This window comes from Eupeodes corollae, chromosome 2 (assembly GCF_945859685.1).
Source record: "Eupeodes corollae chromosome 2, idEupCoro1.1, whole genome shotgun sequence".
Classification (NCBI taxonomy): Eukaryota; Metazoa; Arthropoda; class Insecta; order Diptera; family Syrphidae; genus Eupeodes; species Eupeodes corollae.
This window is the reverse complement of record NC_079148.1, coordinates 73,687,286-73,707,498: the sequence shown is the minus strand read 5'-3', so window position 1 is coordinate 73,707,498 and position 20,213 is coordinate 73,687,286. Positions and strand designations below refer to the sequence as shown.

General features: G+C 36.0%; 1 protein-coding gene across 1 annotated transcript; it reads left to right on the top strand.

Moving 5' to 3' along the window:
- Positions 1-694: 694 nt before the first annotated feature.
- Positions 695-17,607, top strand: LOC129944711 (splicing factor U2AF 50 kDa subunit). The gene is made up of 6 exons (XM_056054347.1): positions 695-882; positions 956-1,558; positions 1,634-1,716; positions 16,646-16,768; positions 16,841-16,957; positions 17,024-17,607. The coding sequence occupies exons 1-6, from the start codon at positions 870-872 to the stop codon at positions 17,363-17,365; spliced, it is 1,281 nt and encodes a 426-aa protein (XP_055910322.1). The 5' UTR covers positions 695-869; the 3' UTR covers positions 17,366-17,607.
- Positions 17,608-20,213: the final 2,606 nt, after the last annotated feature.

Here is a 20,213-nt window from a genome sequence, read left to right as displayed (position 1 = left end):
ACCATCATGCCACGGGTACCACCGTCACGCAAGTAGCCATAGTGAATTCCGGTTCCTCACCTCACTTAACAAAGAGCGTTTGAAACTCTGGAGGATCATAAAAGAACCGCCAGTGTCGCAAATAATTGCCGTGCTTTTACTCACGTACTCTCGACGTTTTCTTTGTTGCCACGCAGCTCCCCCAAAGTTTCCTTTTTTTTCTCTTCCATATTCTGTAAATAAAATTAATTTGAGCGTTGAATGTTTGTTTGTTTAGTTCAACTTTAAATTACTACTAGTTTCCGAGAGGTCAAAATGTCAGAACTTTTTACAGCAAATGAGAAAGTTACTGAACTGAATGCATTTACAAATAATCACAAACATTTCTTTTGATTATCTATCTCGATTTCCTACTTCATTTTCATATAACTTTTCTGTTATTTCTATTCTTTGGTCAAGTTTAATTTTTTCCAATCGTTATTCTTTAAAACTATAAAAAAAAGAGGACAAAACGCTTCTTTTTCAAGCCTCTCAAAGGACGCGTCGTTCGTTCCTCTTCATAATCTTACTATTCCATTTCATGTACAAAGTCAATGCTTACATGCCCTTAAGCGAGTCTCGTAGTAATTTAATTACGCCCCCACTGAAAATGAAACACTTCGATACTCGTTTTTCCATTCCGATTCCGTTTTTCGTTCTTCAATTTTCGTTCTCTTCGCACTTTTTCTTTACCAGCTAGAAAAACGAGAAGCCATCTTGTTAATTTAGTGCGTTTTATGTGTGAAAAATATTTTTAATTTCGATTGCAGTTGTTTTCTCATAACTTTTCAACATAAAACTTACAATTTTCTCAAAAAAAATAAAATCTCTTATTCTAAACATTTTACACAATGGGTGCCGATGGTAAGTGTCTTATTTTTGTGAAACTAAAATTCATCATATTACTAACGAAAATATCGATTTTATGGCAACACAGACCGCGATAGACGCCGACACCGTTCTCGGTCGAGGGATAACCAACGCCGACGATCATCCAGGTCACGGTCCCGTGATCGTAAACGCTCCCGTTCCCGCAATCGTCCAGGCCACAGATCTCGCCGTCGCAAGCCATCTCTATATTGGGACGTCCCACCACCGGGCTTCGAGCACATAACCCCACTTCAATACAAAGCTATGCAAGCAGCCGGACAGATTCCGGCTAATGTTGTTGCAGATACACCTCAGGCAGCTGTACCCGTTGTTGGGTCGACAATTACAAGACAGGCTCGGCGGCTGTACGTTGGTAACATTCCGTTCGGTGTGACGGAAGAGGAGATGATGGAATTCTTCAATCAACAAATGCACCTATCAGGCTTGGCACAAGCTGCCGGCAATCCGGTGCTTGCTTGTCAAATAAATTTGGATAAGAATTTTGCTTTTCTCGAGTTCAGGTCCATTGATGAGACAACCCAAGCAATGGCATTCGATGGAATTAACTTTAAGGGTCAAAGTTTGAAGATACGTCGTCCACACGATTATCAGCCAATGCCGGGCATGACCGACAGCCAACCCATAAATGCACCGGCAAATGAATTCCATTGTAAGTTTTAAGATTGTTTTTAAGTCAACTTTGCTTCAGGACTTTTCTTGACAATTTTCTTGTTTTTTTTTTCAGCTGGTGTCATTTCTACGGTTGTTCCAGATTCGCCGCACAAAATCTTCATAGGTGGCCTTCCCAATTATCTCAACGAAGATCAGGTAAGTGCTTCCACGCTAACGACTTAGGTTCGTGTGCGATGTTGTGTTCAGTTTAGATTACAGCGTAACAAACTTAAACTAAAATAGCTATAAATGCCTAATGGACAAGGTTAAAGGTGGCCTGGGATTCCCATTTTCATAGGTGAATCCATCCAAAGCAACAAAACCAAACGAACGAATGTGCAACCAAAGCAACAAAATGGGAAATAGAATATAATTATTGTCCTTTTTTAGTGTTCCTAATTTTTACCTTTGCCTTTGAGTGGATTGTTGTTTTGCAGGTTCTTTAGGTAAACAAAATGCAGAGCCTAATGGTACCTTTCATTTGCAGCTCTCTTAAATGTTTTTATGAATGTATTTTTCCCAATCATTTCGGTTTATTTGCTAAATGGCCTAGTTGACACCAATGACGACATTTTTGTTCCTTTTTTTTTTGGGTAGGTAGGTGGTGGAATCTATTTAAAGTGCTGGTATCATGATATCATCTTTTTTGCTTTGAATAATTAGTTTTCATATCAAGCTCTCCGTCTTTGGTCCGTGCGCTCCTATTCACTCCCTATTGTAAGTCTAAATCCGTGTGACCTACGTTAAAGTTCAATTTAAGTTCCAAATCCTTGGAGTTTATATTAAATTCTTTATATAAACGTCATTTCATGGAAAAATAGTATAGGAAAGAAACTCCTTTTAAATAATGAAAAGTTTTTTTTTAACTTCAAAGTACCCATCTAATGAATTTTTAGAATATCTTTAAGCGGCTACATCGAGTGAAAAGCCCTTTTTATATAATTTAGAATTTTAGCGAAGTAAGTTGTTTAGAGAGTGTTTTTTGTGGAAATCATTACCTAAGTTTCATGCTGAGGAAACTTCTGTCGTTTTTCAGTTTTTAAAAAAATTAAAATTCATCTGGAATCACTTTGAAACATCCCAAAGTTTTGTAATAGGTCCAATAACCGATTTATCGAATTGAAAATGTTGATATTTCTCGACGATTTTTTGTCGGCCATATCTGAATATGCGATATCGACTTCAAATGTATTTTGTTACAGATAATAACACCAAAGATGCAGAAAGAACATTTATAAAAAAAATTGAACATGTATTATTTTTTTTTGTTACTTTAACATTGTAGTGGTACCCGTGGCATGATGGTTAGTGCGTTGGACTGTCTTGGATTCGATCCCTGCCTATGCCATCTAAAGTCTTTTCACGGGTACTGCCTCTTGCGAGGAATTGACAAATTCTCCAAGAGTAACTATTGTCATGAAAAAGTGCTTTCTCAAAATTAGCCGTTCGGAGTCGGCATATAAACTGTAGGTCCCCTCCATTCCTGACAACATTACTCGCACACAGGAATGGTTGAGAGTTGTAAGTCACTAGGCCTTGGTTCTCAATGGACTGTCGCGCCACCCAATTTATTTATTTTTTACTTCAACATTTTGTAAAAAAAAAAGTGAAAATTTCGGTTGAACCCAAACTGAAGCGACTTCAAATAAAATTTAGGTTAGTTTTACAAATAATACAAACCTAAGAAAAATATTAGGTTAGGTTATAGTGGCTGTCCAAGATGGAAACGGACACACTTAGGCCATTTTAATGGCCCATTGTGATACCACATAAATCTTTAGGCTTCCTCCTAAGCTCAATAGAACCAGCTTGAGTCCCTTACGAAACGTGAGAGGCTGATTATACCGATATGATTTAGATCGTTAAAGAAGAATTCTCCTAGGTAATTCTTGCGTTTTCGAGCTAAAGCAGGGCATGTGCAGAGAAGATGAAGAACCGTTTCTTCCTCTTCCTCGTCCATACAGCTTCTGCAAAAGTCATTTGAGAATACGCCTAGTTTCGTGGCGTGCTTTCTTATTAAACAGTGTCCGGTTATGACACCTATTATCGAGCTTATATGCGATCTGCTTAGAGAGCAAGCACCTTGAACGTTTTAAATCCAGTGTTGGCCAGATGTTTTTTGTGACTTGACACGTGGTGATGTTGTTCCACCTGGTGCCTGCCCTCCTCACAGCGTCTTGCATTAGCAACAGTTCACACGTAGCGATTGGTATGCCAGTACTTGCCAAACGTGGTGGGATGGGCTGTACTGTACCGTTCCTGGCGAGTTCATCTGCCTTACAGTTACCTGGAATGTCTCTATGGCCCGGCACCCAGCAAAAGTGAATATTAAACTGTTGCGCCATCTCCATTAGAGATGATCGACAGTTATGGACTGTTATAGAGTTTGTAGAGACAGAGTCCAGAGATTTGATAGCGGCCAGACTATCTGAGAAAATACGGGTATCAGATGTTGATATCACATTTTCTTTGAGCCAAGACAAGACTTCTTTAATCGCCAAAAGTTCCGCCTGGAACACGCTACAATGATTTGGAAGGCGGAATCAGAGACTTAATTTCAGTCGTTCAGAGTACACACCCCCACCAACCCCTTCTTTGGTTTTTAAACCATCTGGAACCATGGATTGACTCATCCTCCAAGAATGTCCTATCCTCCCAAAAAGATCTCGTAGGTATAGAAATCTGGAAGTTTCTGTCGAATTGTAGTTGGGGGATTGTGTAGTCTGTGTGCTTTGGGATTGATTCTGAGTACCTTAGAATTACGGAGTGGCCAATGTTGTTGTTAGTTCACTGCGACGAAGCATTGAGGCGAATAGCAGAGCTTGCAGCTATTTGTTTGCTAAATATGTCAAGAGGTTGAGGTAGAGCAAGGTGTCCAGTGCTGCAGATGGGGTCATGCGAAGCGATCCGCTTATACATAGGCAAGCTCAACGTTGGACTTTATTTAACTTATCCCTGTTTATACCTTTCTCTAAAGCAGTCCACCATACTGCCACACCGTACATTAAAATAGGTCTGATTACCGTTTTGTATAGCCAAGGCGTTATTCTGGGTTGTAAACCCCATTTATTACCAATAGCTTTTTTGCAAGATAAGAGAGCTGCAGTAGCTTTTTGACTCTTTCCTGTACGTTGCGTTTCCAATTTAATTTTTTGTCTAAGACAAGACCCAGGTATTTAGCCTCGTCTGAGAATTTTAATTGGATTCCTTTAATATAAGGGGGGTTGACAAATGGAATTTTGTATCTCCTCGAAAATAACACCAGATCGGTTTTGTGTGGGTTAACACCTAGTCCACACCGATCAGCCCAAAGTATTAGTCTGTCTAAGGCATTTTGTAAATGTTCTTTTAGGATATTAAGACGCTGATTCCATCGATTTACCTTTACAGTAGGCATGTTGAGACGAAGACAGAAGTCTTGTATCGATACGTGCCCTTAAATGGATATCAATCAATCCTTCCAGGGTCTTAAGAAGGAATGATGATAGACTTATAGGTCGTAGATCTTTAGGATTGACTTAGGAGCATTTACCTGCTTTAGGTATAAAAACAACATTAACTTCTCTCCATGCCGAGGGAACATGGACCAGGTAAAGACAGCTGGTAAAAATTGCCTCAAGGATTGTTGCAAAAAAGGAAAATATTAAGAGTTGGTAAAAACTAATTTTGTCACTCTAATATCTTTTTAAAAATGTTTCCAAAATGAGTAAAATAAAAATAAAATCTCAATTGAAAACCGAGTAAAATTATTCTCAGGTTTGTACCATTCGATCGATTCCATAACTTCGGACACTTTTCGAAATCACCTCAAGTGAAATTAAAGCTGCTGACATATAATATCACATCAGTAAATACAAAATTCAGTTGATTGTTAGAATTTGTATAAGCTCTTATGTTTTTATTTGTTCTGTAAAGTAAATAAAACATAAAATATACAGTTACTTTCAAAATTGAGCGTACACCAGCAAAAAAAAAAATGTTTTGTTGTTTTAAATGTTTCAAATGTTATGTTTTTTGTTAATATTTTATGTTAAATAAACAAGAGGAAAAACAATTAATCCAAAATTTAAAAAAAATCATGAAATTCATGGCACAAAATTAAGCGAACACTTGAAATTCAAAGCATAAAAAAATGTTAATTAGTGGTCAAATTTAAATTTTAATATTTTGTATGGCCACCTTTAGCCGTATGATAGCTTATAGTCGCAGCGGCATTGATTCAAGAATTTGTTAGTAAAAGACGGGGGTATATTTTCCCAAATTTCTGTGATCTTCCCTTTCAATTGACTTTTGTTGGTTGGGTTGCAATTCTGCAACCTTCTCTTTATTTTGTTCCCACAAATTTTGGATGGGATTGAGGTCCGGTGACTAAGGTGGGGTCTTGAGCTGGTTTATGGAATTATACAGCAACCATTCCTTCACAACAATTAATGTGTATTTTAAATAGTTATCTTGATGGAAGTGCACAAAAAATCAAATGGGGTGGCGCAACAGTCCGTTGTGAACCAGGGCCTAGTGACTTACAACTCTCAACCATTCCTGTGTGCGAGTACTGTTGTCAGGAATGGAAGGGACCTACAGTTTAATGCCGAATCCGAACGGCTAGTTTGAGAAAGCAGATGGAAGTGCACGGTCTCTGATAAATTCAGTTTATCTGCAGACTGTCAAATATTTTTTTTTAGAACGTCGAAAAATGTCCACTTGTCCATGATTGTGTCAATAAATTTAAAGTTCCCAGTCACTTTTGCCACCATTGGCCCCATAACATAACATTTCCTCCCAAATGCTTAACAGTAGCAAGCAAATTCTCTGTTTTGAACTGATTATTGGACTTTCTCCAAACAATTTGCTTTCCGTCAGACCCTAATAAGTTAATTTTGGTCTTGTCCGAGAACAAAACATCGTTCCAGAAACGTTGGGATATGTTGAGGGGCTTTTTAGGGAACTCAAGGCGTTCTCGCTTATTAATTTTGGAAATATGTAAGAGTTTTTTTTTTCCGAGCAACCTTGCCGTTTAAATGATTCTTCAGAAGAATGCGACGAAATTAGTCTTTCAATAAGTGTCGTCATTTCGGCCGCCAAGTTTGGTACACTCGTTTTGGGGTTATCTCTGAATTTTCTTAAAATGACTCATTTGTCTTGCTGAGAAAAGATTTTTGTTCGTCCTCTTTCTTTAGGGACGTACCTTCTTACCAATATTTGTAACGTATTTTTGGACCTTTGAATGTGTTCGGCCAATCCTTGAGAGTTTAGGATAAATTGTTTTGATGCATAAAATGTGTTTAATCAAATCCCCTAAATAGAATTACTAATTGTTTAATTTGTGTAATTTTTTTTTGAAAAGGACAGCATTGGACTTCTTATTCCAATTGTTAGCAGAGGAATAAGAGAATCCTCAAACCGAGAACTTCGGAGAAATGTTAGAAAGTTTCGTTCTTCCCTTAAAATTGTTAATAATCTTTTATTTATAAAACAAATATTTTAATTCAATTAGAATATATATACATATATGATGATTTATGACAACTTCCAACAAAACAATTCTGGACTTTCTTAAGAGAGCATTTGATAATAAAATTCAATAATTTGCAAGCGTTGTTCGTTTGTAAGACGATTCATGGTTAAATTATAGACTAAACTGAAGATTTTCGACAGTGAAACAAAACACGAAACGTTTGTCAGCTGTTTAAACCAGTGTTTCCAATAAGATAATAGCTAAAAAATGACCCTTTATTTTTCTCTTGCCACTGTACACGGCCAAGACAAGTTTTATTGAATAGATTGTACGACCTACTAACAGCGAAATATATTACTGGGGCATGCTACCCCTGCAACACCCCTGCTTGGCATTGTATAGGATTTGGGGTATCTATCAAATACAAATTGAACCAAATTTTTCTTTAAGATTATTACAAAGATTTCAGTTGTTTTTGGTCGACAAACCAATTTTAAGTGAAAATCGTTTATTTACTAACAAACTTGTAGATGAAATGTTTGCTTATTTAACTAAACTGTATAAGCTTTATAACCGGATCTTCCATTGAATAAAAGGTGATGAATTTGAGTGGCGCAATTGGAATAGGCCTGGATTTCCGATTCATATTGTGTTCTTGGTCTAAAGGGAGTCATGAGCCCAACGTTAACTACCCTCCCCCCGGATCCGTCATTGGTAAAGATATTCCCTTTTATATAGTGGGGTACTAATATGTTTTGACAAATGGCAATTCAAAATGTCTGTTTCAGTTAAAATTCTACCATCCTTTTCTAAGTAGTATTTTTCTACTTTGAACACAATAAAATCAAACTTAAGGTGGAGTTGACTACATTTTTCCAACGTTTCATGATATAAAAATAGAACCATAGTAAAACGAACCCAGGGCCAGAAATGTTTTCTTCAAATTTGGAATAATTACTATTCTTATAATTTCCTTTCATCAGGGATTTGATTTTCCATTAAAAAATAATGTTTACTTCCGATTTGAATATTATTTTATTCTGTTTGTGTATAGCAGTCGATTCATCGGTGTTAACTAGATCAAAGCAAAGATTGGCGGAAATTGTTGTTAGAAGAGGTTCTTCTTGTTTTCAGGGTGATATGTTGTTTATTTTATTCAGAATACTTTTGTAAAAAAATGTGAAGCAATCAATGTCGAAAATATTTAAATTCAGTCAACGATCGGTTTGAGTTTGAGTAATGCAAGAAGTAAATAGTCTAAAATTGGTACTTAATGGAGATTTATATTCGACGATCTTTCATTTTCAATGACACCAAGAATTGGAAGACAAAAAACTAGAATAAATAAATTAGGGCTATAAAACGTGGTTTGGTTTTAATTTACTGGTACAGTGTGTATCAATAGCAAAACCAATGGAAATGTATTCTTAAACGTCTTTTACTTCTTTTTTTGAACAGAACAATATTTTGATCGGTTTTCAGAAAACCAAAATGAATTAAGATGAAATTTTAAGTTAAGAAACTTCCACATAAAAAATGGAATATCTTAAATATATACATTTGTTTAAACCATCCTAATAATGTCTTGGTCATTTAGTGATCCAAACGTTTATAATACTTTACTTTGTTTTAAGATTCATTAGACTCGGATTATTTGTGTATTTTAAAACCATACAAATCAAAACTTGTCTCTCAAGGATAAGTAAGTATCTTAATTTATGTTTTGCTATTGATATAACCATACATTCGGAATATATCGAGAACAAGCTAAAAATTGATTGCTTCGCATTCATTACACATTAGTATTCCTAGCAGCAGGCAGCAGCTATGTAAAACTAGGACGCGCAAATGAGTTTATTATAACACGCCACGGAGATAAAATAAGAAATAATTCCGTTTTGACTTCATCTGATTTGGAAATTCGAATCATGTATGTCTTATGTTTTCTTTAGCGGTTTACAGGTTCCAAGATACAATAATTATAACAGATAAAAACAAAAAAGAACAAAACTAAAACGGTAAAAAAACATACTCTTTTCTTTTTTGCAGCTGTTTAATTTTTCAGCAACTTGTTTCAGGAATTGTTTTATTATTTTCTATTTTACAGCATCAAAAAAAAAAAAGTAAACAATATTTAATTTTAAAATCAAAACCAAAAAAATTCAAACGATACTGATATTAATTGTTTCATTGTGTTGTTGTAGCTTAGGTTGCGCGATGCTCTTCCTTCCCCTGTTTTATGCGTTGTAACCATAGTACACAATATAATGCTGTTTTAAAGATTGATTCTTCAACCAGAAAATATGCATAAAACTAAACCGCAACAAGGCAAGTTAAAAATAAATAAATTAAACAAAACAAAAACAATTTCAGCCAACCCGCAGTATTTTTTTTTGTAATTCTTTGAGTAACAACATAATAAAATGTATAACAATTCAAGCCCTCAACAAAACAAAAAACAAAACATCTGCTACATTAAATTTTGTATGTTGCTGTAAGTTTCAGGAAAAGCCATCGAATTATTTAGGATAGCTTAACCGTTGTGTTTTTTTTATTAGCTACGCGAGGGATTTTGAAATTATGTAGAAAAGAGGACAAAAATAAACAAAACTAAAAACAATATGAGGGTGTAAACGGTGAGTAAAGTTGCTACACAAGTCGGATAATGCTTAATTTTTGGTGTCTTTGCTTAACAGATAAGATTAGAAAAACAAATGAAAATACGGAGATGATTTTTAATAACTGAAAGATGTAGGTAAATAAGTAAGAACACTTTAGCTTAATAGTTGGCTCATTCTAGTTTGGCGTTATTCCATATTTGAAGTCGCATTTAAAAAGAAAAAATATTATTTTTGCGGAATTATCTAAATCTCTACAAACAAAAATGTAAAACTATGATGAACAAAAGAATGTCTGTGATGAATTGTTTGGGGAACCTTTAATTGGTTAAAATTAACTGATTCAAAAAAAGAATGGGCACTTTGTTCTACCTATTGCTCATTATTTTGTACTATAAACTCATCGTTGTAAAAAACAAATATGATAACGGGTGTTTTGTAGACGTGTCGGGTTTTCACGAAAAAATAAAACACATGTTATTTTGTATTATGATCAAGAATTTAGTTTTATTACAAAGATAAAAGTTTACCATTATGATTTCGGTGGTCGAGAGGCCCAATTTTCAACCACTTTTTGAGTTTGTATGTCAGAAATAATAATAGGCCGAATAGGTAGGTAGGTAGAAATGGTGATCTCAAGGCAACCAAGCCTGAGATCCAATTAGCGCTGTAGTGCGCCGTTTTGATACTAAAAACTTGTTTGACCTTTGATTGAAAGGGATAGATTGATAGAGAAGCTTCAGAGCGATAATGTTAGAGCCATTTTGTCGCATTGAGAAAAAAGTTTAGGTCCCTAATTTTGTCTCAGATAGCTCATCGAGTTCTTCAAAGAATGGTTTTCCAAAACATTTCATTCTGGTGTTTGCCAAAGCAGGACATTTGCAGAGGAAATGGATTATGGTTTCACTTTCTCTTTGGTCACTACAGCTACGGCAAAAGGTGTTGTTAGAGATACCCAACTTCTCTGCATGAAGTCCTATAGGTCAATGTTCGGTACAAACCGCAACAATGCTGGCTGTCTTGCCTTGGCCTGTATAGAAGATCGTTTGTACGGGTTTTGTTATAGGTGGGCCATATCTTCCTAGATATAATGCAGTTGGGTAAATTGCTCCACATTCGGTTTGATTCAGTTTGGTAGATAGAAAAGATTTTACCCTTCATAGCACCAAGAGGAATGTTAACCATTTCCGCAAGTGAGCTATGAAGGGCCGATCCTTGCCTAGCTAGCTCGTCAGCCCGTTCATTTCCCACGATACCACTATGGCCCGGAACCCAGATCAGGGTGACACCGAGGTTAATATTCAGGTTCGCGACATTGCAAGTTAATGGCTTTGACAGCTGCCTGACTGTCTGTAAAGATAGCCACATTTCGGTTTTGGTTCCCTTATTGCCAGCAGTTCAGCCTGAAAAACGCTAGCAAAGTCAGGAAGCCTAAAGGATTTGGCTACATATAGGGACTCAAGATCCCAGAACCAACTCCGCACTCCATTTTTGAGCCGTCAGTAAAGATGGTTGTGTCGAAACCTATCGAAACCGTGGCATGATGGTTAGTGCGATGGACTGTCATGCGGGAGGTTTTGGGTTCGATCCCAGCCTATGACATCTAAAGTTTTTTTTCACGGGTACTGCCTCTTGCGAGGAATTCTCAAATTTGCCGTTCGGATTTGACTTAAAAGTGTAGGTCCCTTCGATCCCTGACAACAGTACTCGCACACAGGAATGGTTGAGAGTTTTCAGTCACTAGGCCCTAGTTCTCACGCAGAATAATGATCTCACCAAGTGGTTTTCTTCAATAAATTGATTTCTTCGTTGGATATCGATATCTTTGACTGGGCAGGTGCAGCCAACTGTGTTCTTTTAACGTTTAAGGAAACTAGTTAGTCTTACAAGTGTCATGCATTTCAATTAAAGAACTAACCTTTACCTTCAGTTGAACGTGCAAAAACTACCAAAAACGACCTGTAATTTGTATTTAAAAAAAATACTACTTTATCGTTTAACAATTTGACAAGGAACCCTTTTATACAAAACAAAGAATTGTGTAGAAAATAAGTAAGGCACAAAGTAATAAAGTTCAGCTTTTTTATCCCAGTTAAAAAAAAAACTCCTATGAGAACTGTTTGGCAATATGAGAAAGCCAACTGGGATTGAGATCGTTCTTCAGGAACTTTAAATGTTTACTATGCTTCCTCGATAGTGACGAGGATTCCAGAGCAGATTTGGTTACAAATTTAATTCTTAGTGGAATGAGAAATTTTATCCCGAATAGGGTAAAATCTATCAGGCCCAAAGAGAACTCATGGTTTGATTCGAGCTGTAAAGAGGTTATTAGGTTCAGAGATGTAAGTTTCCGTTGTTATAAAGCCAACCCGTCTGAGGAAAACCGAAATATTTTCAAACAAGCTAGAAAGACCTGTAATGGTCATATTCGACGATCCAAATTTTTGAATGATCAGAAATTAAGGCAAAATATACTACAATGTCCCAAAGGTAGTAAACATTTCTGGTCATTTGTAAAAAAAGGTTCTAAACACCACGTCATCCTCGGTTCCAACGCTCGTCCACAATGACACACCATATGTAAGCTCGATTGATAAAGCCAATTTTCTCGCAGCACAGTTTGCTGTTAATTCGACGGTACTGGAAGGTGTCATGAGTCCTCCTGTTCTTGAGAACGTGAGTGATTCTATGGGAGAAATCTTTCGCACTCGCGCAGTTGCAAGAGTACTGAAAGACCTTTACATACACAAATCCGCTGGTAGGGTTAGCAATTGTTCTAAAGGTGTTCTTCATCGCTGGCAAAACCACTGCGTAAACTTTTCCATCTTTCCTACTCTACATGTCTCTTTCCGAGCGGATGGAAAATAGCATTTGTCCAGCCTGTCCCTAAAAAAGTCGAATCCTCCTCTCCCTCTTCCTATCGTCCAATAGTACTCACGTCATCTTCATTCCAAGGTCATGGAAACGATGATTAATTATCAGCTTAAGAAATATCTCGAAGAACGGAAGCTTCTTAATGACCCATTGGTTATCTCATGGGTTATCTCACCGAACAGTGGAACAAATCTTTACATCGTTTTGGAGAAAGTAAGTTTATTGCACTTGATATTTCAAAAGCATTTGATAGAGTTTGGCACCAAGCTCTCTTATCGAAAATGCGTGCTTTTGGTATTGATGAATCTCTTCTTTGTTGGATTAGAAATTACCTTTCTAACTGTTCAATACAAGTTGTACTGGATGGTTCTAAGACTGAAATTCATAAAATAAATGATGGTGTTCCCCAGGGCTCCGTTTTGTCTCCGACCCTCTTCCTTATATTCATAAATGATCTTATGTCTGCCACTTCTAATCCATTAAACTGTTTCGCCGACGACAGTACCCTCAGCTTCTCATACTCGTTTCTAGATTCAAATCCTTGTCCTTCGGATGTGGAACTTAAAGGGCAGCGTATGATAAGCTCATTAAATTCTGATCTTGACAGCATTGTCCAATGGGGAGTCAGAAACCGTGCTTCGAAAACTCAGTGCTTTCTTCTGTCGTTAAAGCGTTACACACCCTTGATGCCTCTATTTTTGAGTGGGACTTGCATCAAATCCTTGTCCTTCGGATGTGGAACTTAAAGGGCAGCGTATGATAAGCTCATTAAATTCTGATCTTGACAGCATTGTCCAATGGGGAGTCAGAAACCGTGCTTCGAAAACTCAGTGCTTTCTTCTGTCGTTAAAGCGTTACACACCCTTGATGCCTCTATTTTTGAGTGGGACTTGCATCCAGGAAACTAATCAACTGTTAGGACTCGGTATGTGTATCACACATCACCTTTTATGGAATGATCATATATTTGATATTGCCAAAAATGCTGCCAGGTGCTTAGGATTTCTCCGACGTTGCAAGATCTGGCTGTAATTTACAAAGCCTTCATCCGTCCAAAGCTTGAATATAATTCGCATATCTGGGCAGGTGCCCCTAAAAAAAGGCTTCAAAATGATAGGCGATAGAACTAGAAACATTAACATCGCTAGAACACCGCCGCAATGTTTCATACCTTTCGTTGTTTTATCGATATTTTTACAAATAATGTTCTATGGAATTAGCCAGTTGCATTCCACACCTTAAACGATTCAGCCGTAATACTCGCACTTCTAAGAACGCTCAACAGTTTACTCTTGAGCTCATTTTCGGCAAACTGTCAAGTATAGAGATTCTTTCTTAAATCGCACATTAAGAATGTGGAATTCTTTGGCCAACTCTGTTTTTCCCTCCCATTTTTGTGTTCAGAACTTTAAGGCCAATGTGCACCGGTATCTCCTCCTAAAGCCGTTCCCTATTTTCCTAATGCTCGCAATGTGTTTAAATATAAACATATAAAGGGTACCACTAACCCCTTGAGTGCTTGTAAATTATAAAAAAAAAAGTTTAATTAAAAAACATGATCAACTGTCATTTCGACTCAAGTGGACTTGACTTAATAGTTGAGATTTTTCTTGGCTAACTTTCCAGTCAACTTTCCAAAAACGTTGTCTTAGTTGGAAAACAATTTTGGCAACCTTTTGAGAATTTAATGGCTCCAGATACTCCAGTTCATTCACTCCAAACGCTGAACAACATTTTCTTGTGAAAAACGGTTTGGGCCCATTCACCAAACGTGCGACGCGTTTGATGATTGTTCCACCTCTATTCTAGCACCAGTTGGATTTTGTAAGCCCTCAAATCAAGATCCTTCCGCAAAATCTTCCATAAATTGGATGAGCACAGCTAAAATTTTTACATGCGATGATGGAAATTCTTCCTTCTAACAGTACAAGATTAAGTACATCCAATGAAGGGAAAGTTTTCAGTTCATAACATTTTTAGCAGAAAATTATGTTTACGGTAATCTTTTGGAGAAATCTATAAAATTACTGGAGGAAATTTTGTTGGCACAGATGTCTCAATATCTTGCAATCTATCAAAAATGCTTTCCAAAATTTGTGTTCTAAGTTTTCATGAATACCGATTGTCATCAATATGTGATAAAACTGAACAGTCAGATCCTTTCAAATAATATCACGAATTCTAAAGGGATCAATATTGGGTCCCTTATGTTTAACATTTATTTATATAATTTTCCATTCGGTTATTCGAGTGATGGTCCTAATGGAATCCTATTTGTAGACGATACCGCCAGTGACTACAGAAAGCTCTATTTAAAAAAGAAACTTCAAACTGCTTTGAACGATTTAATAGGCAAAATTTGAGATTCTGCTGTTAAATACTGAAAAGAACGAATACAAAATATTTCGCAAATAAGATAATTTATGAAGATTGCAAAATGATTCTGCTTGTCCTAAATTAAATATTATTTAAGAGGGATGTTGTTTGTTTTAAGTTGAGTGTTATGTTAGCCATTTTTTGTTTTGTTTATCTTTTTATGTTAGATTTGTAATCATATGGTACAGTTTAGGATACAAATTTAACGTTAGCCGGGAGCAACCGTACTCTATAACTTGCTTTACACTTATGTATCACTTCATAATTATTAATTAGGTTATAAAGGGTGATTATTTGTAAGCTATAGGAAAGTTTAATAAAAAAACACATACAATTCAGAAAAGTGTATATAATCTTTATTTGAATCGATAGAACGGTCCATATAATTGCAGATTATTTCATGTAATTGATGGCCCAAATGGTTCATCCGCTTAGTCCAATTTTTCCAATATTTCGGCCGGTATCTCACGAATGAATGCTTCAATTCGTCAATTAAAGGGGGCTTGTCTGTATAGACATGAGCTTTAACATAGCCCCAAAAAATAGTCCAAAGGCGTTAAATCGCACGATCTAGGCGGCCAATTGACCGGCCTCCAACATGAAATAAAATGTATAACGAACTCACCTCTCAAAAAGTCCATTGTTGCACACGCTGTGTGGCATGTGGCACCGTCTTGTTGAAACCACATGTCATGCAAGGCAAGCTCTTGCATTTTGGGCAAAAAAAAGTTGGATATCATCTCACGGTAGAGCTCACCGTTCACAGTTACGTTACGATTCGAAGACTCTTTGAAGAAGTACGGTCCAGTGATGCCACCGTACCAAACTGTGAATTTTTGTGGATGCATTGATACGCATTGAGCCAAAAATGAGCTTCGTCGCTAAACACAATTTTTCAGTAAAATAGTGGATCTTCGGCCAACTTTCCAAGAGCTCATTCACCCAAAATTGTACATTGCAGTATTTTAAAAGGCATCACACCTAAATCCTTCGCACTATACGTAAGCGTGTTGGTGATTTAATGTCCGACAAAGTAAATTTGGCGCGAAATTTAGTCACAATAGCCCGAATAGCCGCTTCAGTGAGTCGATTAAACTTTCTTAACAGAGCACGCATTTTGATAATAAAATTCAATAATTTGCAAGCGTTGTTCGTTTTTAAGACGGTTCATAGTTAAATTTTAGACCAAACTAAAGATGTTTGACAGTGAAGTGTGTGTAGCTAAAAAATCATCCTTTGTATCTAACGGATAAGAAAGCATTTAAGATGAAATCTCCTAGACAGCTTTGATATTTTTTCGAACCTTTAGCAGTTAAAACTTTGTAATTAAAACCTCAAAAAATTATAAACCTAAACCTTCCTCAGGAGCCACATGAAGAATATGTTTAGTTTATTTAAAATGTTTACGCTATTGAAAAGTTAAAAAATGACACTGCACCGAAGTTGAATCCAACAGCCGAATTAGGATAAGATTGGAAACAACCAGGAGGCAAAAAAATAGATTTTCTTTAGAGCAGGCTTTCATTTGTTCATGTCTGTGTTGTAAGTACAATGTATTATCTGTTAAGCAAAGACACCATATTAAATGCACATCAAACGCCCGAAAAATAAAATTGATTAGGAAATCTGCAAAGGAAAAAAGAACAATATCCATTAGTTCCCTGTTAAAAGAATGTATTTTAATTAAATCAATTAATTTCTTATTTACGAAATTTCGTATTCAACAATTACTTACGTTTGTGGTTCTATAACATTTCAACAGGTCAAAGAGCTTTTACTTTCTTTTGGACAATTACGAGCCTTCAATCTGGTTAAAGATGCCGCAACAGGTTTAAGTAAGGGCTATGCTTTTGCAGAATACGTGGACTATAGCATAACAGATCAAGTGAGTTGTAGCGTTTGATTTCTTTTTTTTGGTAAATTTTATAATAATTCAAAATATTTAATTAAAAATCAGGCTATTGCTGGATTAAATGGAATGCAATTGGGTGACAAGAAATTGATTGTTCAAAGGGCCAGTGTGGGAGCTAAGAACTCACAAATGGGTGGAACCGTTGCTCCTGTACAAATTCAAGTAAGTTATAACCTCTCTGATCTATTTTATGAAGATAATCAATTTGGTCTTTTTTCTTATTCATAGGTACCTGGAATGTCAATGGTTGGAACATCAGGTCCACCAACTGAGGTACTGTGTCTCCTGAACATGGTTACACCAGATGAATTGCGTGACGAAGATGAATACGAAGATATTCTAGAGGACATCAAGGAAGAATGCAACAAATATGGTGTTGTTCGCAGTGTTGAAATACCTCGACCGATAGAAGGAGTCGATGTGCCTGGTTGTGGCAAGGTATTTGTCGAATTCAACTCAGTGGTGGACTGCCAAAAGGCACAGCAAGCACTTACTGGTCGTAAGTTCAGTGATCGCGTTGTAGTTACTTCATACTTTGACCCAGACAAGTATCATCGCAGAGAGTTTTAAAATACATACATACATACACGTACACAATAATTGATCCTCTTTTGTTTAATCTAAAAAATTAAAATTAGTTTGACAAGAATATACAAGTAGTATTTCGTCATGTCTTGTTCAATTTGAAAAGCGTGAGCATATTAAAATTTTGTATTCTTTTTAAATGCAACGCTTGTGTGTAGTTTAGCTTTTAGGTATTTTAAGAATTAAACTATGTCTTCTGTTTGCGATTATCTATAAAAAAAAAACAAGCTTATAAAAAGAAATTATTTAAATACAAAAATAAAATACAGTTACAATTTTGAAGCAAACAAAAAAATTTTATGTTTGGATTAACAATATTTATCATGTGAAAAAAAGAAGAGCTAATAAAATAAACTTCATTACAAACAAAATTTCGTCGTCTAATTCATTTATTTTGAATATTTTTAAGGTACAATAGCAAGGCCTTGGCCTAAAAAGCAGTATTTGATTTAATAGTCTGAGAAATTATGAAGGAATGAATTAAAGAAGTGTGTGAATTTTGAATTTAAGTTCGCATGACCTCAGCTAGATGCTGCTTCTTTCGTAACTGGTGATAGTTGAAATTGTAATAATAACTATGCCTCGTCCGTTAACAATTAAAAATTGTTTTTTAAGTTGAATATACGCAATTGGAAGATCTTCCAATATTGGCTGATCTGCCAAAAGTCTTCCAATTAGGTGACAAATACCAATTTGCTATGAAATGAAAATGGTGCGTTGATACGGTTGGTTGATTTTATACAAATGTTAGACAATTTTCTGGTAGGTATAAAGTACATGTAAAAAGTGGAACAATAATGAAGCGGACAACAGTGTTGTAAAATTTGTTCATGCTTCCTATAAAACTCTAAGAAAAAACGTGATATCAACTTCTGATATCCGCATCTTCTCTGACAGTTAGGCTGCTATTAAATCTCTTGATGGTGTCTCAACCAAATCTCAAACGGCCCTCGATTTTCGATCGTCTCTTATGGAGATCGCGCAGCAATTTAACATTCACCTATGTTGAGCGCCGGGCCACAGAGACATCACGGAAATTGTAGAGCCGATGAACTCGCTGAAAATGGAACCGTCAAGTCTATTTCACCTGAAAGGGAGGAGATAGGTATACCGATAGCTACATGTAAACTCATGCTAAAAGAAACAGCTTTTGCGATAGCAAATTCTAGGTGGCACAGCTTACCAACATGCGCAGCCACAAAACTAATATGGCCTTCACTGGACCAAAGCGCTCTAAAGACTTGTTATTCCAAAGCAGACTTCATATAAGCTCCCTAATAGGTGTCCTTACGGGACACTGTCTTATAGGCAGACACGCAATACGACTTGGTGTAGCCTCAAATGACTTCTGTAGGAGCTGTATGGACGAAGAAGAAGAGGAAACAATCTCTTACCTCCTCTGCACTTGCCCTGCTCTTTCACTCAGACGCAAACTTCATCTGGCGGACTACTCTTTTGATAATCCCAGTGAACTAGCTAAAAAGGATATCAAATATCTTCTTCGCTTTATAAAAAGCTCAAAATGGTTCCACTAGTAAGAAGTAATTCTCTAGATTCATGTGGTATCACAATGCACCTTTCTTTTGGCCTAAGTGTTTGGAATCTAATCTACAACCACGTTAACCTAACCTATAGAACTCATTTTTTGTTATTTTGCCAAACGATGACTTCATAGTGTCTTTCGTTTTTTTTTTAGTTTTGAAATTCTTTCAAAATCCTGCAAACCTTTTGTTGGTGTTTCCTGCTCAAAAACTTTCTCCCAATTACAAATATTGGATGATGTTTTTTGAAAAGGACCTCCAATTTCCAATTAGTGGACAATCGTACTTATTTTTTGTATATAAAAACTTTTCTCTTAAAAATTCAAGCTTACGGGTTATCCATTCAAAAGTGTAGGGCTGGAATTCGACATTTGTCAAACTAAGGTATTGAACCAATTTTTTTTGTCAGTTGAAAGTAATAATTGTTAAAAACTACTACAAAAATGGTGATTCTACGACAGCCATTTATCGTGCCTCCTCCATTTATTATCAGCCTATCATTTAAAAAGTGTTTTTTTTTTTAAGTTAAGTATACACAATTGGAAGATCTTCCAATATTGGCCGAACCGTCAAAAGTCTTCCAATAGCCACCGATTAGGTGACAAATACCAATTTTTACATCCACATTTAAATGTCATAGTATGATGTTTTACCGTGGTATGTCTCCAATATTGTTTTCCTACGAAATAAATAGGTTTGCTCTGTCCAAGTTTTCAGAAAAAAAAGATTGCCATCGACATGCCATCATATAAAACAAGTTGTCTGTTATTAGGCATTAAATCCTTGGAAACCCACCGTAAATATTTTATTGTCATGTTTGTAAGCGATTTAATTAATTATAAAATCAATTGCCCTAATTTACGTTCGTTAGTGGGTTTTCACGTTCCAAATCGTACTTTACGAAATAATCGTTTATTTTATGTTCCTTTTCATAGGGTTAACTATGGAACCAATGAACCCTTAACTCGCTGTTTCAGACAAGCTAACTCTTTATGTAATGTCATAGATTTTAATTTATATTGTTCTAAAAAAAGGTTGTTACTAAGTCTCAATCTCGGTGGTTAGTATTTAGTATTTATGTACTTATTTTGTTATATTTTTACCTATATTGTTAAATATTTTTAAGTAGTCTTTAAGAGCTGTGTCTCTGCTTGATGAATAAATAATAAATAAATAAATAAATTTGCTATGAAGTGAAAATTATGCGTTGATACGGTTGGTTGATTGTATACAAATAATAAACAATTTTCTGGTAGAAATTCGGCTGAGATCTGCTGAAATTGTGTCTTTGA